General features: G+C 28.1%; 1 protein-coding gene and 1 long non-coding RNA gene across 2 annotated transcripts; one reads left to right on the top strand and one right to left on the bottom strand.

Moving 5' to 3' along the window:
- Positions 1-670: 670 nt before the first annotated feature.
- On the bottom strand, positions 671-1469 carry LOC126840121 (uncharacterized). The gene is made up of 3 exons (XR_007686046.1): positions 1368-1469; positions 1113-1301; positions 671-1046 (listed from the first exon to the last, which is right to left on the bottom strand). It is a non-coding gene; the product is annotated as an uncharacterized LOC126840121 (long non-coding RNA).
- Positions 1470-5751: 4282 nt separating this feature from the next.
- Positions 5752-8530, top strand: LOC126840122 (uncharacterized). Its single transcript, XM_050575632.1, has 6 exons — positions 5752-5779; positions 6289-6359; positions 7149-7317; positions 7674-7747; positions 8122-8269; positions 8412-8530. Exons 3-6 carry the CDS (start codon positions 7179-7181, stop codon positions 8471-8473), a joined length of 423 nt encoding a protein of 140 aa, XP_050431589.1. The 5' UTR covers positions 5752-5779; positions 6289-6359; positions 7149-7178; the 3' UTR covers positions 8474-8530.
- The last annotated feature ends 6778 nt before the right edge of the window (positions 8531-15308 follow it).

Here is a 15308-nt window from a genome sequence, read left to right as displayed (position 1 = left end):
ACATTGATAACACATAGTCAAACAATTGTGTTGATAAATTTCAACGACAAATATATAGTATAGTATAACATTTAAAGAACAATAATAATCTTTTGTCTGATAATATAAGTATTTAACTAATAAAATATTCATAAACTAATTATTAATACAACAATAAATTAAAAAATTACAAATGTTACTATTTTAAAAATATTCAATCAAAAATATTAAACAAAAACAATATCTATACATTTGAAATTGTTCAACTTCTATAATACTAATTAAAATTTTTTTTTTTTAACAATCGTTGGTAATTAAACAAATCTAACAAAATCAAAATTCAATAAATAAAATTAACTATAAGAATTATCTTAGGCAAGTTCAAAAAAATAATTTACTTGATTTACTGAATTCATTAAATACAAATTAATAGAATTACTACTTTTTTAAAGAGAGAATTATTGTATATTAATAAATTTGATATAAAATTTAACTGTGATAGCCAAATACCTGTGTCAGTTATAGCTAAAACTTTATGATAAAATATCCGTAATGTATGTCAGACACACAATATATGGGTTATATCATTGTAAGAAATAACTAAACTGAAAGCAGACATTTGAACTACCTTAGATAAGTTTAATCAAATAAAAATAATATACTTACATATTATTATAAATATGGTATAATCAAGAAGTGATTCCTTGTATGTAGTAGTATGAAATTCATACATTAATTACTGATATTTTTAAAAATAAATGAAACGGGTATATGAGTATTATCAACCCACATACACAAATACATGCATTAATAATTATTTTAAGTTAACACAACACACTTTTCATTCAAATTGCTTAGTGTTGATATTATACATTCACATGAAAAAATGTCACATTAGAAATAAATGTTTTATACTTATAATTTACACCTTGATATGTAATTGTAAGGTCTTGGGTCCGATTGGAAAGACATTCCCATAGCAATTGATATGTCATACTCAAAACCAATTTTACATGATAACATTGGTTTTTAAAAGATGAAATATTTTCAGTAAAAAAGCATTCAACCTAAATTAAAAAAGCTAATTGAAATCGTACTGTATTAAATTACCCATTAAACTCTAATAAACTTACCTATTAAATTAATGCTTTATATTTATAATTTACACCTTGATATAAAATTGTAAGGTCTTCAGTCTTGGGTCCAATTGAAAAGACATTTCCATAGTAATTGGTATAGCCTATTCTCAACGCCATAGATATTTCTGACATGATAACATTGATTTTTAAATGATAAAAGATTTTCGGAAAAAAGCATTCAACCTAAAATAAAAAAGCTAATTGAATTCGTATTGTATTAAATTATCTATTAAACTTTAATACACTTACCTATTAAATTAATGGTGTGTCCAAGAATGTAACGTCAAAATAAAGTCGAGAGCAAATATTATCAATTGATATATTTAAAAAATTATAAAATAACGAGTTAAGACATAACTACAATAAGCATGCTATCATAAAGTATAATGTAAATTTACTAACATTTTTTAATTAAGTTTGCAATTTCTCATTTCACTAATGGAAAACGTATGAACTTCGAAGTCGAAATTTGTTAGCGATGAGGTTATGTACAAATAATAAATATAATGCGATTTTGTACAAATAATAAAATATATTATGGGTACTGGTCACTCGATTATTCCGTGGTAACTGATGCATAGTTTAGATACTAGATTGTTATCCGAGATAACCAGCTAATGACTAGCTCCATCTAGATTAGGTTAAAGTGTAAAGTCCGTTATCCGTAACAGTCTACCTTTCGTCTAATAATGTATGGTTATTTATTATATCTGATTATGATACGGAATGCGTTAACATCAAATTATTATTTTATTTGATGTGATGACCGTCGTAATAAAACTACTTGTCTTTGTCGAATCGAATGAAATTATTAAGAAATATAGACAAAAATTCAAATCTTTACAAAGTCATAAACAGCGAACAAATGGATGAAAACTAAAAATTCAAACGCTAACATTTTTTTAGATTTTTTGTCTTTATATTTATGGAATTTAAAACATATGTTCCCATATGAAAAAACGAGGTTCGTACTTATTTAAAGTATAAGGGTTGAAGATAAAATTTTTCTAAATATTGAAAAATGTAGCTAAATATGTACCTAAAATTTTAGGGAAAAAAAAATTCGCAAAATATTCATACTTTCAAAGAAAATGAGTGTCTTACGTTAGTTGGATCACCCTGTATATCTACTAATAACATTTTCCAACAAATCTTATTAACAAAAACAAACAAATTATTTAAAAACTAAATATTTCAAATAGCGTCACCATCGAAAATTGAGTTGACTATAAATTCGTAAACACTATTTATTCAGTAAACAATTTTCAAGGTAGACTTCAACTCATCCGTAACTTGCCGAGGTTCAGCGCAGGCACCGACCATTTGATACACTAGGGGTCAGGGGATGTGGGATACGGGGATTGGGGAATCGATAGAGGTATTTTACATCATACTTGGACCGCGGGTCTTAGCAAACTGGCAATCTTTACACGGCCAAGCCGTGATAATTCGATTTTACTAGATAACGATGGCCGGCTAGAAAGGAACCAAGTCGGCCAATAGTTAGCGCGGCCGTGCCAATCGCCGACGAACCGTGTTCGCCCATTGTGTAAAACACACCGGCTCGCTTATTCAATATTATCCGCCGTTAATTATTTATTTACTACCCGCGGCATTGTCGGTGCTCATCACTGTTACACGGAAACCTACCCCATTGAAACATCAAAATAAAATCCGATGATAATCCGTCAAATCGTAGCAAACCGATTCACCGCGGGGCGCCATCGACGGTGGCGGCGTACGCATTGTGTTTCGGAGTCCGTACATAATATAATGTAGAAATACACATAATAATAATAATAATGTATATAAACGGTAGTGTAAAGGAGCGAAACTGCTCTTTAATCGGATCACGGAGCACAGAAGCAACAGAAAAAAAAACTGGGTCCATATTATTCGACTAAGGGTGCGGGGACGAGCTGGGAGTGTGTACAGCGTAGTAGGTACTGTATCAATGGTGCGGGGTTGGTTTTGAATCCTCTCTCCCGTGTTTTTTACCCTTAAAAAAAACCCCCCACGCTTGGTTGGACTTTAATGTATCGTAATAATAATAATTGTTGTTGTTATGGATAGGATATACAAAGTGTAGTCGGAGAGTGGCTCCCGGGGTGGCCTTTTGTAATGATCGACGAGGAACACAGAGGCAGTGCAAAACAATGGAGGGCAGAGGAAAAAGAAAAAAAAATCAAAAATGACCCTTGGGTAACGCATTGTGTGCATGCAAGAGCCCAAGAGGGTTTCCTCTGCGTACGCGTGTTTCGTTTAATAAGGCTAGAAATTAAGTAGCCGGTGTGTATGTTGTTTTTTTTTTTTTACTACGCAATAATTACAATAAAGGCGTTTAGCTGGACATTTTTGAAAAATATGTTACATTAAACACATAATATTGTTATAAGCTATTAATATTATCCCGCGCCTAATGTATTAATTAGTATTATTATCTACAATAAAGTTAATGCTGTCTGCGCGTAAACGTTGAGCAATTTAATGCTTTTGATTTAATTGCATGTAAATTGTTTAGTATGCATGTGCCACAGTGTGTGCTTAGAATGTTATAATGATGTCGGTTTAACTGAACATGAAACATGTAATACTTAATTATATTGAATTATTAATAATTTAAAATCAACCAAAGAGTCCTAAAACTCGGAGTTGTGTAAATTAATGGGCAAAAGTTTTTTACACCACCACGTATAACACACACGTACTATTATGTATTATACATTTATAGCGTGTAAAATACGTATAAAACGAGTCGAAGCTAACATAGAATTTGAAATGCGTGAACAGAGAAAATCTAATTAAGTGCAGTATAAATCAGTACAGGAGATGTTAGCAAAGTTGGGACGAAGCAGCAATTGTTACATCTGAATGTGTATTTCATCACAATCAAATCCATTACAAAGTATCCTCAGATTCGCATCGGAACACACATTTGAACGTGATTTTATTACTACCTCTAAATCATCGGTCTAGAAGAACTGAATAATAAACCTAAACTTGTATAGATAGGTACTTAATCTGGCTCGATGATAAGCTAACATAATAGTAGGAAAGTATTTTAAAACAATGAAATGTTTTTTTGTAAAATATTCGGTTTTAATAAAATATGCTGTTAAAGAGTCTAGCTATTATTTCTAATATTTGTATGTACTTCGTAGCGCACACGCATTCATTTTTTATTTGTAAGTAGGACAGTTTTTTTTTTCTCACAACTTTAACATAAATCGTTGAATTTGAAAATGTTATAGATCGTGGAACACTTGTACACATAAAAAACTGTACAATTTGATTTTTGAAATCGAAAAAAGTACTCGATAAATTTGCACATATTTCATGTAGTAATAATTCTTATAGGCTTGTGATCCCTACCACCCGCCATCCTAATATGCCCCATCACCACTAAGCCCCGTCATCACTACCTACTGGCTTTTCTAATTTTGCATTTGTATTCAACCATTTGAAACACGCATTTTGCTACCAAGCTGATACAATATTAAATTTATGTGTAATGATAAATGTTTTAAGTTTTAATACGCGCATACAGGGTGATCATATTTTTATCGCGAATATCTCATGGGTTTAAGTAATAATTTTTTTTTTTTTTAATTATCTTATTCTAAGATATCTCGATTTTCCACTATATTTTCATACTATTACAGGGTAAAAAATAACTTGGTTATAGTAAATCGTTGGAAATATTCTAGTTGAATCTACTTTAATATGGTTGTGCCAACTACATTATTTAAGTTGGAAATACCAATCTAGTTTAGTTGTTTTTGACTAGTTGGATTAACTAAACATTTAGTAGGGTTGACTATACTTTTTTTGTTTAATAACTATACTTAGACAAAGGTGGCTATGGTAGGAGTCAGCGGCTGGCGGAACTGAATCGAGACTCAGGTGGAAATCATGGCCACTAATGGTTTTTTTTATTACTTATATAGATCAGAAATCGGACATGAAACGAATTTCATTAAACCTAAAAAATTATAACATTACTCCTTAGGAATTGAGAAAACCCTACCAAAATTATATTATAAATATTATACAATTTTACGTTAAAAAAAATAAATTGTATGAAATATTCTTGAAAACAGTGAAAATGAGTGTACAAAGACTTAACAATAAGAAAGTGGGCGCGGGGTATTAAAGATGACACACAACCCAAATAAAAACGTTCTTAAACAACTGTTGTTTTCTGCAAAATGCAAATCACAATTTATTAGTTACAACATGAAACTTTTGTCATTTCTAAGCTATATTTCTTTATAGACGGTACTACGGTTATTAAAAAAAAAGGAAACTTTTAATATTCAATAATCATGGATTTGAAAAATATCATACTGTTTTTCTGCGTGACGTTTTACTTTTTACAATGTCAGGGTGCCCGACCAACAAGTGATCAAATGGTAAGTATAACGATCATCTAGTATATATGATTAATCTTTAATGCTGAGATTCTTAATATACATTTAATATAAATTTTAATGTTTCATTCTTATTGTAAAAATTATAGGACACGATTAAATCCTCGGTAACTTTATGGTTTTTGTTGCAAGATGGCATACACTTTGAAAAAATAAAAACTATATTTCGCCATGTAGCAGATATACTCAACATAACATATGAGCCCTCCACTCTTAATAACTACGAAAAAAGTAATAAACAATAGAAAAATATTTAATTAATATGTTACATCAAATTATTAGATATATTTGAAGAACATTTAAACAATCAAGTGTGTCATTTATTAATTAAATAAAATATTTTTAAACTAAAAAATCATAACTCGCGAACGAAATAACAAAATTATAAATACGGTTTTTTTTTTAAAAATTAATAAATTTTACTAAAATTGTACAATTTATTACGTCATTTTTATAGCAGTAAAATAATTAATATTTTAAAACTAACAAATTAAAACTCGTGAACCGAAAAAAAATATATAAAAACGGAAACCTTTTTTCATAATGCACAAAAGCATATGTGATCATGTTTTTTTTTTACATTAATTAATTTTATAAAGATTGTAGAATTTATTATGACGTCGTTTTTCTTAAATTATTACAATAACCTCAATTCAAAAATAATTCACAATTCCTTTGTGGTTAAAAAATATCCCCATAGTTTAGTTGTTTAAAAAATGTATAATACTTTGTACTTTTAGTTAAACTTTCAAGGGACGATGTTGAAATCTTCACCCTAGCGTTTGTAGTTTCAGAACATGCGGCCCTATTGGTAAATACAAATTGTAATACTAAATTACGAACTAACAGGCTCGTTTAGTTGTTTGTGTGGAGATATTAGAAATATTAAAACTTTCAATTTTATTTAACAAGTACTTAGTTTTTCGAATTATAAAAAAATTCAGATTTATGCTTTTGTATACAAAATGTAAATTATATTTTAGTCAATTATTTTATGTTCTTACCGTTCACATTTTCGCAGCAAAGTGATTTTTTTCACTTTCAGTAACTTTCCCATTTTTTTTTTATATTTTCGGATCTCAAATGACAGTTTTTTTTCTTAAACCAAAAAATATATTCACACTTCCCAACAGAAATACTTTACGGTTTTATTAGTAAATGATTTTGCTACCGATTTTTTACACATAGTATTAATACTAAATATGGTATACGTGGCAGTCGTGATACGTGTAGTAACCGTGGTAGGTATGTGAAACATGTAATGTTTGGTAACCATGAAAATTATAATTATTACGCATACCACAGTTACCACTCAACTACAACTACAACTTTTTGATTGAATTAGTATTTTAAAATGGGACAAACCGCTATAATATGTCTTGTAGTTAGCCATTTATATATATATGCACGTGGGTCAATTTTTGTTTATCTAAGCGTGTTTACGGAGAACTCGGTTTAAAATGTATACATTTTATGTAAAATTTTCTCTGAATGTTAAGAGAAGAGAGGAAACTAAATAGGAAGAGCCTTTTGTTGCTTAGCTTTATATGTGAATTATAATATATATTTTATAGTTTAATTCTTATTTTGAAAACTACAGAATTTCATTAATGAGATAGTGGCGGAACACATGGGCCAAGATGAATACATGAGTGACCTTAAGTTAAGAGAAGTACTCGCCAAAATAAAAGAGCGAGCCGATTTCGACGGAAGGTTTCCTGAGATTGTAGGACAGTGCATTAGTAATACATTACAAAAGACAGCAAATAGTAAGAAACGATAGAATATTAAATAAATATGTTTAGTAAAATGTTTAAAGACGATTGGAAAAACAATTTAACAAGCATGTGTGTCATTTCTATAACATTTTCGTTAAGAGATCGTATTTGACAAACCTACTAAATTGTTACCTGGTAATTGTAAAACCTACAAGAATATTTTTTAAATTTGAGACACATGATCATTAAAAAAAAAAAATCTAAATTTTACTAATATTGTACAATTAAATATTATATTATAGTTCTAAAATTACAATTACGGTTTTCCTATTGTAACGCATTGTTACTCTCAACTCATTTGACTGATTCGGTTGTTTAATAAATATATACTATTTTGTACTTTTCAGACTATAGATTTACATTCAGTGACGTTAAAAACTACGCCCTAGCGTATGTAGCTTCGGGAAATCCGGACGTAATGGTAAATAAATTATAATAACCAACTATAATATTATATTATAGATCAAAGTCTCGTTAGGTTGTTTGTTTGGAGATATTCGAAATATTCAAACTTTCAATTCTTGTATATAGAATAGGTTTAGTTCTTATAACTATAACAAGTAATTAGTATTTATCAACATTTTTATGTTTATGCTGTTATAAAAAAAAAATGTTAAGTATAGTTTAGTAAATTATATTATTTATACATTTTTTTATTTAAAAAAAAAACTTAAAGGCATATAATATTATATCTTGTACTTAGTTAGTAATTTTTATTTCGCTAAAGAAGAATCAGTTTTATTTGTAAATTGTTATACACTATTTAATGACTAATTATTATTCTTATTAAAATAGGAAATAGTACATAACGCCGTGATTGCTCATGAAAAACCTGATGGCATGGACTATGAAGCATTTAGAAAAGTAATTGAGGACGTAATACGAACATTAGAAGTACAAAAACCAGTACCCAGTTACGATGAATTCAAAGCGGATGTCTTAAGTAATATAATTTAATAAATGTGTTCTTCTAAACAATTTTATGCAAATTTTAACAAATTATTTAAAACTAAATACATTGTTATTCTTAACTCATTTAGCCTGATTCGTTTGTTTAAAAAATGAATAAAATTTTTTGTTTCCAGGTCGCATATTCTCTGTGAACGGAATTGAAAATTTGATCATTGAAACATTATTTCCTTTATAGTTTGAATACAATATTAACTGTTATTAAATCAGTGCATTTATGTAATACATCACATACAGTGTAGTTTTGATTGATTAATAAATTGTTTTGATCTGATTTTGCGTTAGTATTTATTGTATTACTTTAAGTATTATTACCCAAACCCAGCGAATCAGTTGGCTCCATTAAGTTGGCCCCCCCACATCGGAAATTTGAATTTCTTTAAACATCATCGGATTGTGCTACGATAGTGCTGGTTTGTGCCGAAAACCCCATCGTTAGTGCTCCCCCCGTTCCAAAGTTATACCGTTTTCAAAGTGGGGGGGCCATCTTAACGATAGCCCCCCCACATCGGAAATTTGAATTTTTTTAAACATAATCGGATTGTGCTACGTTAGTGCTGGTTTGTGCCGAAAATCCCATCGTTAGTGCTCCCCCCGTTCCAAAGTTATACCGTTTTCAAAGTGGGGGGGCCATCTTAACGATAGCCCCCCCACATCGGAAATTTGAATTTTTTTAAACATCATCGGATTGTGCTACGATAGTGCTGGTTTGTGCCGAAAACCCCATCGTTAGTGCTCCCCCCGTTCCAAAGTTATACCGTTTTCAAAGTGGGGGGGCCATCTTAACGATAGCCCCCCCACATCGGAAATTTGAATTTTTTTAAACATAATCGGATTGTGCTACGTTAGTGCTGGTTTGTGCCGAAAATCCCATCGTTAGTGCTCCCCCCGTTCCAAAGTTATACCGTTTTCAAAGTGGGGGGGCCATCTTAACGATAGCCCCCCCACATCGGAAATTTGAATTTTTTTAAACATAATCGGATTGTGCTACGTTAGTGCTGGTTTGTGCCGAAAATCCCATCGTTAGTGCTCCCCCCGTTCCAAAGTTATACCGTTTTCAAAGTGGGGGGGCCATCTTAACGATAGCCCCCCCACATCGGAAATTTGAATTTTTTTAAACATCATCGGATTGTGCTACGTTAGTGCTGGTTTGTGCCGAAAACCCCATCGTTAGTGCTCCCCCCGTTCCAAAGTTATAACGTTTTTAAAAACACATTGGTAATTACAATTGTTTTCAGTATAGCCGGGTTCTGCATTATAAAGTATATAACGTGTAAATAGTATATATAATTTTTTTACGTAATAGCTACCTAATTGTTTTATTATATTATGTTATTAACTGGTAAGTAAATGAATACATACATAATAGATATTTTTAAGAAAACTTATATTCAAATATAAAATTTATAAAGAATGTTTTTATTGCTATGAATATCATATAATATATGAAAAAAATATATTAATATATCGTGGAGATATATTATTTTTTTTATATTGGAATAATATTCTTATAGCAATTTTATGATATTTTAAATGTTTTATAATTTGTTTGTGTTTTCCGGGATTATTTTATGACATTTATTATGTACTCCAAATAACAGATTGTACAAATGTATAATTTTATTTTAATTTAGTTATCAAAGTTATCAAAAAAATCATTCAATTGATATAAAAAAAATTTTAGGTTATAAAAGAGTCCTATTTTTATTTGATTAAAGTATTATTTTAATTGTGTGAATATTATGACATAATCAGTTTTTTTTATTTGTACTAAAGTATGATAAATGTCAATACTAACAACATTTAACGTTGATTTCGAGTCATTGATTACATTATGTTTATTTAGGCAGATCGCTACATCAAGTAAATAACAAAAAACATATAAATTATTCAATGTTTATTAAAAAAACAATAGTTTAATTAACAAACCAACAGCGTTGTTAGTAAAAATAAAAAAACTGACACGTGGAAAATTGTTTGTACAGATTCCATTAATAAAAATAAAACATAATAATAACAACTATAGTTTAGCGATAAGTTTAGATTTCAACAAGTCAATGTATTTAAAATGTTACCGATACACATTTTAACATTTCAAAAATATTATCATAAAAAAAACCCGTACCACAGACACACAAACTAATTGTTTCTAAACTATTATTCAAATAAAGGTCGTTAAAATAATACTATAGAATCATAATGTGGAAATATTTTAACAGTGTTAGCTTTGATGCTGAGCTCACAAGGTATTGGATAAATAATTATATAAACCATGATGTGTTTTTTTTTGTGTGTGTAGATACGATAACTTTTTTTTAGGGATCAAATTACTCGTGTAACACCTCTATTAGATCCAGAATCGTATGAAGATGGTACCTTGGTGGGTCTAAAGTAGGAAAACTTATTCACACCTGAAACCGGAAATAACCTGAAAAAATTTTATTAGCCTATATTTTAGCGCAATTTTAGGACTTAAGAGCTTAAACTTACACTGAAAATTTGTCGTCAAACTTATATTTTATTAAGAAAAAACACCAAAAATCTCAAAATTTGAATTTTGAATTTTTAATGCTATTTCCGGTTTAGAAACTTAAAATTTTGTATTAATTCTACTATATCAGTACTATATAATTATATATGTAAATTATAAAAAAAACTAGTGTACACGGATATATAATATCTATATATAGTGTGATACCATAATATACAGGGTGATCCAACTAACGTAAGACACTCATTTTCTCTGAAAGTATGAATATTTTGCGAATTTTTTTTTCCCTAAAATTTTAGGTACATATTTAGCTACATTTTTCAATATTTAGAAAAATGTTATCTTCAACCCTTATACGTTAAATAAGTACGAACCTCGTTTTTTCAAATGGGAACATATGTTTTAAATTCCATAAATATAAAGACAAAAAATCTAAAAAAATGTTAGCGTTTGAATTTTTAATTTTTATCCATTTGTTCGCTGTTTATGACTTTGTAAAGATTTGAATTTTTGTCTATATTTCTTAATAATTTCATTCGATTCGACAAAGACAAGTAGTTTTATTACGACGGTCATCACATCAAATATAATAATAATTTGATGTTAACGCATTCCGTATCATAATCAGATATAATAAATAACCACACATTATTAGACGAAAGGTAGACTGTTACGGATAACGGACTTTACACTTTAACCTAATCTAGCTGGAGCTAGTCATTAGCTGGTTATCTCGGATAACAATCTAGTATCTAAACTATGCATCAGTTACCACGGAATAATCGAGTGACCAGTACCCATAATATATTTTATTATTTGTACAAAATCGCATTATATTTATTATTTGTACATAACCTCATCGCTAACAAATTTCGACTTCGAAGTTCACACGTTTTCCATTAGTGAAATGAGAAATTGCAAACTTAATTAAAAAATGTTAGTAAATTTACATTATACTTTATAGTAAATATGATAGCATGCTTATTGTAGTTATGTCTTAACTCGTTATTTTATAATTTTTTAAATATATCAATTGATAATATTTGCTCTCGACTTTATTTTGACGTTACATTCTTGGACACACCATTAATTTAATAGGTAAGTGTATTAAAGTTTAATAGATAATTTAATACAATACGAATTCAATTAGCTTTTTTATTTTAGGTTGAATGCTTTTTTCCGAAAATCTTTTATCATTTAAAAATCAATGTTATCATGTCAGAAATATCTATGGCGTTGAGAATAGGCTATACCAATTACTATGGAAATGTCTTTCCAACCGGACCCAAGACCTTACAATTATATATCAAGGTGTAAATTATAAGTATAAAACATTTATTTCTAATGTGACATTTTTTCATGTGAATGTATAATATCAACACTAAGCAATTTGAATGAAAAGTGTGTTGTGTTAACTTAAAATAATTATTAATGCATGTATTTGTGTATGTGGGTTGATAATACTCATATACCCGTTTCATTTATTTTTAAAAATATCAGTAATTAATGTATGAATTTCATACTACTACATACAAGGAATCGCTTCTTGATTATACCAATATTTATAATAATATGTAAGTATATTATTTTTATTTGATTAAACTTATCTAAGGTAGTTCAAATGTCTGCTTTCAGTTTAGTTATTTCTTACAATGATATAACCCATATATTGTGTGTCTGACATACATTACGGATATTTTATCATAAAGTTTTAGCTATAACTGACACAGGTATTTGGCTATCAAAGTTAAATTTTATATCAAATTTATTAATATACAATAATTCTCTCTTTAAAAAAGTAGTAATTCTATTAATTTGTATTTAATAAATTCAGTAAATCAAGTAAATTATTTTTTTGAACTTGCCTAAGATAATTCTTATAGTTAATTTTATTTATTGAATTTTGATTTTGTTAGATTTGTTTAATTACCAACGATTGTTAAAAGAAAAAAATTTTAATCAGTATTATAGAAGTTGAACAATTTAAAATGTATAGATATTGTTTTTGTTTAATATTTTTGATTGAATATTTTCAAAATAGTAACATTTGTAATTTTTAAATTTATTGTTGTATTAATAATTAGTTTATGAATATTTTATTAGTTAAATACTTATATTATCAGACAAAAGATTATTATTGTTCTTTAAATGTTATACTATACTATATATTTGTCGTTGAAATTTATCAACACAATTGTTTGACTATGTGTTATCAATGTTCAAATTTTGTAAACTACACAGTAAAAATTAATAAAAATTGTTTTTAACTCTTTAAAGTAGGAAAATTGTCGCATACGCATTACAGCAAATATTCTTTTAACCATTATTTGCATTATTAAAGGTAAACAAATTTTATTTTTAACAACTATGCATTATAAGTTAGTATAATTGATTTTATCAATCCGGCGACGGATTGACGACCCGTCCCGGAAGCGAATTCGTCAAGAAACCATCTCATGATGGCAGCGTTGGGCCTTAAAGGCCCGTTAAGCTTGAAAAAAAAAAAAAATAAATAATTGATTTTATAATTATTTGTATTCATACATAAATATAGTATACATGTATGTATGTGTATAAAATCAGACAAACTTGTCGCGTACAAATTCCATAAAATTTAAATCCTTAAAAATGTGTTTTATTACAGAATAATTGTTAAATTTAGATACTACAATTTAGCTAAGGCTATTTTTGATTTAATATTGCCACTTTTACATAATCTTAGTAAAACGTACCCGTTATAATAGTTTAATAATGTCAATACTTTAATTTGTATAATAAACAAGGAAATATCAAATAATGGTTTTCTTTTTAAACAACTAAAATCTATTAAGCTTTTAATTTTCTAGATATTAAATAGTGAAGAAAATAATAAAAATAAGAAAATACTGATTATACATAAAATCAAAATGAGCAGATTCAACTGTAAAAGAATTAACTTTTCAGTTTGAAATTTTTGAAACAGACATATTTTATTATAAAGGCTTTAGAATCACTATTATTATAACATTATACACCTTATAGGTTATAATAATAATTAGTAAGTACTAATAAAAAGATTAGAAACATATAAACTATTTAATTTAATAGTTATTAATAAAATAAAAAAGACAAGTTCTGATAATTTAATGTTTGCGTGACACAAACCCTAACTTTATTTCTGAAGTTTGAGTATCACTGTGTGATTTTGTGTAACTGAGTCACAAACTATTGATCCATATTTTTATTAACGGGATCTTAATAAGAAATAACTTGACTTAAAAAAAATGAAATATCAATGATGTTGAAAAATTTACCGTTACAGAAAAATCAAATCTTTTTTGCCAACAGGATGGGGAAAACAGAAAAAAAAGTAAAAGTACTTTAAATCACAGTTTGGAACTACCGGCTTAAGTTAAGTCGATAATTAATACAATTTCAAACTTAACTGTGATTTTGTTGTAGGTTCCTAAAACACTGTTTACAAACATCTAGTCTTTAGACATCTTAATCATTTAAACACAGTCCACTTTATTGCATTATTTTTTATTAATAAAGTTGTTTATATAATAAAAAAAAGTTAGTTATAAATGTAAAATAAGCAACATTTTAAATATTTACTGTAGAATTAAAATAGTAAGCAAATTAAATCCAAAATTCCTTATTTAGTGTAAATTGTTTAAAACAATTATTTGAGCACAGAACATATTTTGAATAAATTGAACATAACTAAACAAATAATAGTAACGCTTCGCGACGCTTGTCCATTCAATGTATGCACTTATGAGATTGTAAGCCAAATTTAAAAAAACTATTGTTTACTACCTATAAAAACTACAAATTATAATTTTCAAATAGCATAATAATGATCTGTTGTACTGTGCTGTTACTTGTTGAATGTAGAACATAGATAGTAGAAAAATATGATAACTAATGATAATAATATTTTGTATTATCATCATAGCAGCAGTTATCAACCTACTTGTACCACGGTTTTTGATTGTTGTGGTTAAATAGCCATTCGTTAGCTGCTGTCAATATAGGTCTGTCAACCTACCTGTCATGACCGTGTGTTAGAAAAGTCGGTAATCTATAAATATGAAACGCTGGTCAAACAAAATATCACAAAACATTGTATTGTGTTTGGTTATCTGTGTACTCATCTATCGGACAATGCGATCATAAATAAGTATTTTATTGGCTCCCGGTCTTTGGAATACCAAAGAAATATAACAATATTTAAGAGAAAATGTAATATCTTTACAAAGTCATAGCTAACGACTAGATGGATAAAAATTAATAATTCAAACGATAACATATTTTAAAAATTTTTGACTACAAATTTATGGAATTAAAAACATATGTTGCCATTTGAAAACGTGAACTTAGACCCTTTTTATCGTATAAGGGATGAAAATAAAAATGTTCGAAGCATTTAAAAATATAGTAAAACTTATACCTAAAAGAATAGGAAAACATTTTTTTTCAAAATATTCATATTTTCCCAGAAAATGAGTGTCTTACGTTAGTTGGATCACCCTGTATA

This window comes from Adelges cooleyi, unplaced genomic scaffold (genome assembly GCF_023614345.1).
Source record: "Adelges cooleyi isolate 19-005CV unplaced genomic scaffold, UGA_ACOO_1.1 ACOO_flye_CR_arks_rails_tigmint_CR_PRNA_356, whole genome shotgun sequence".
NCBI classification, from domain to species: domain Eukaryota; kingdom Metazoa; phylum Arthropoda; class Insecta; order Hemiptera; family Adelgidae; genus Adelges; species Adelges cooleyi.
The sequence above is the reverse complement of the archived record's forward strand: the minus strand, read 5'-3'. Positions and strand labels throughout refer to the sequence as shown.

What these genes read in the sequence shown, in the direction of transcription:
- LOC126840122 (XM_050575632.1), top strand. Translation starts at nt 7,179, where the DNA reads ATGGGCCAAGATGAATACATGAGTGACCTTAAGTTAAGAGAAGTACTC. An exon ending in CGGGAAATCCGGACGTAATG is followed by an intron (nt 7,748 to 8,121) that starts GTAAATAAATTA and finishes TTATTAAAATAG; the next exon opens with GAAATAGTACATAACGCCGT. An exon ending in ATTCAAAGCGGATGTCTTAA is followed by an intron (nt 8,270 to 8,411) that starts GTAATATAATTT and finishes TTTTGTTTCCAG; the next exon opens with GTCGCATATTCTCTGTGAAC.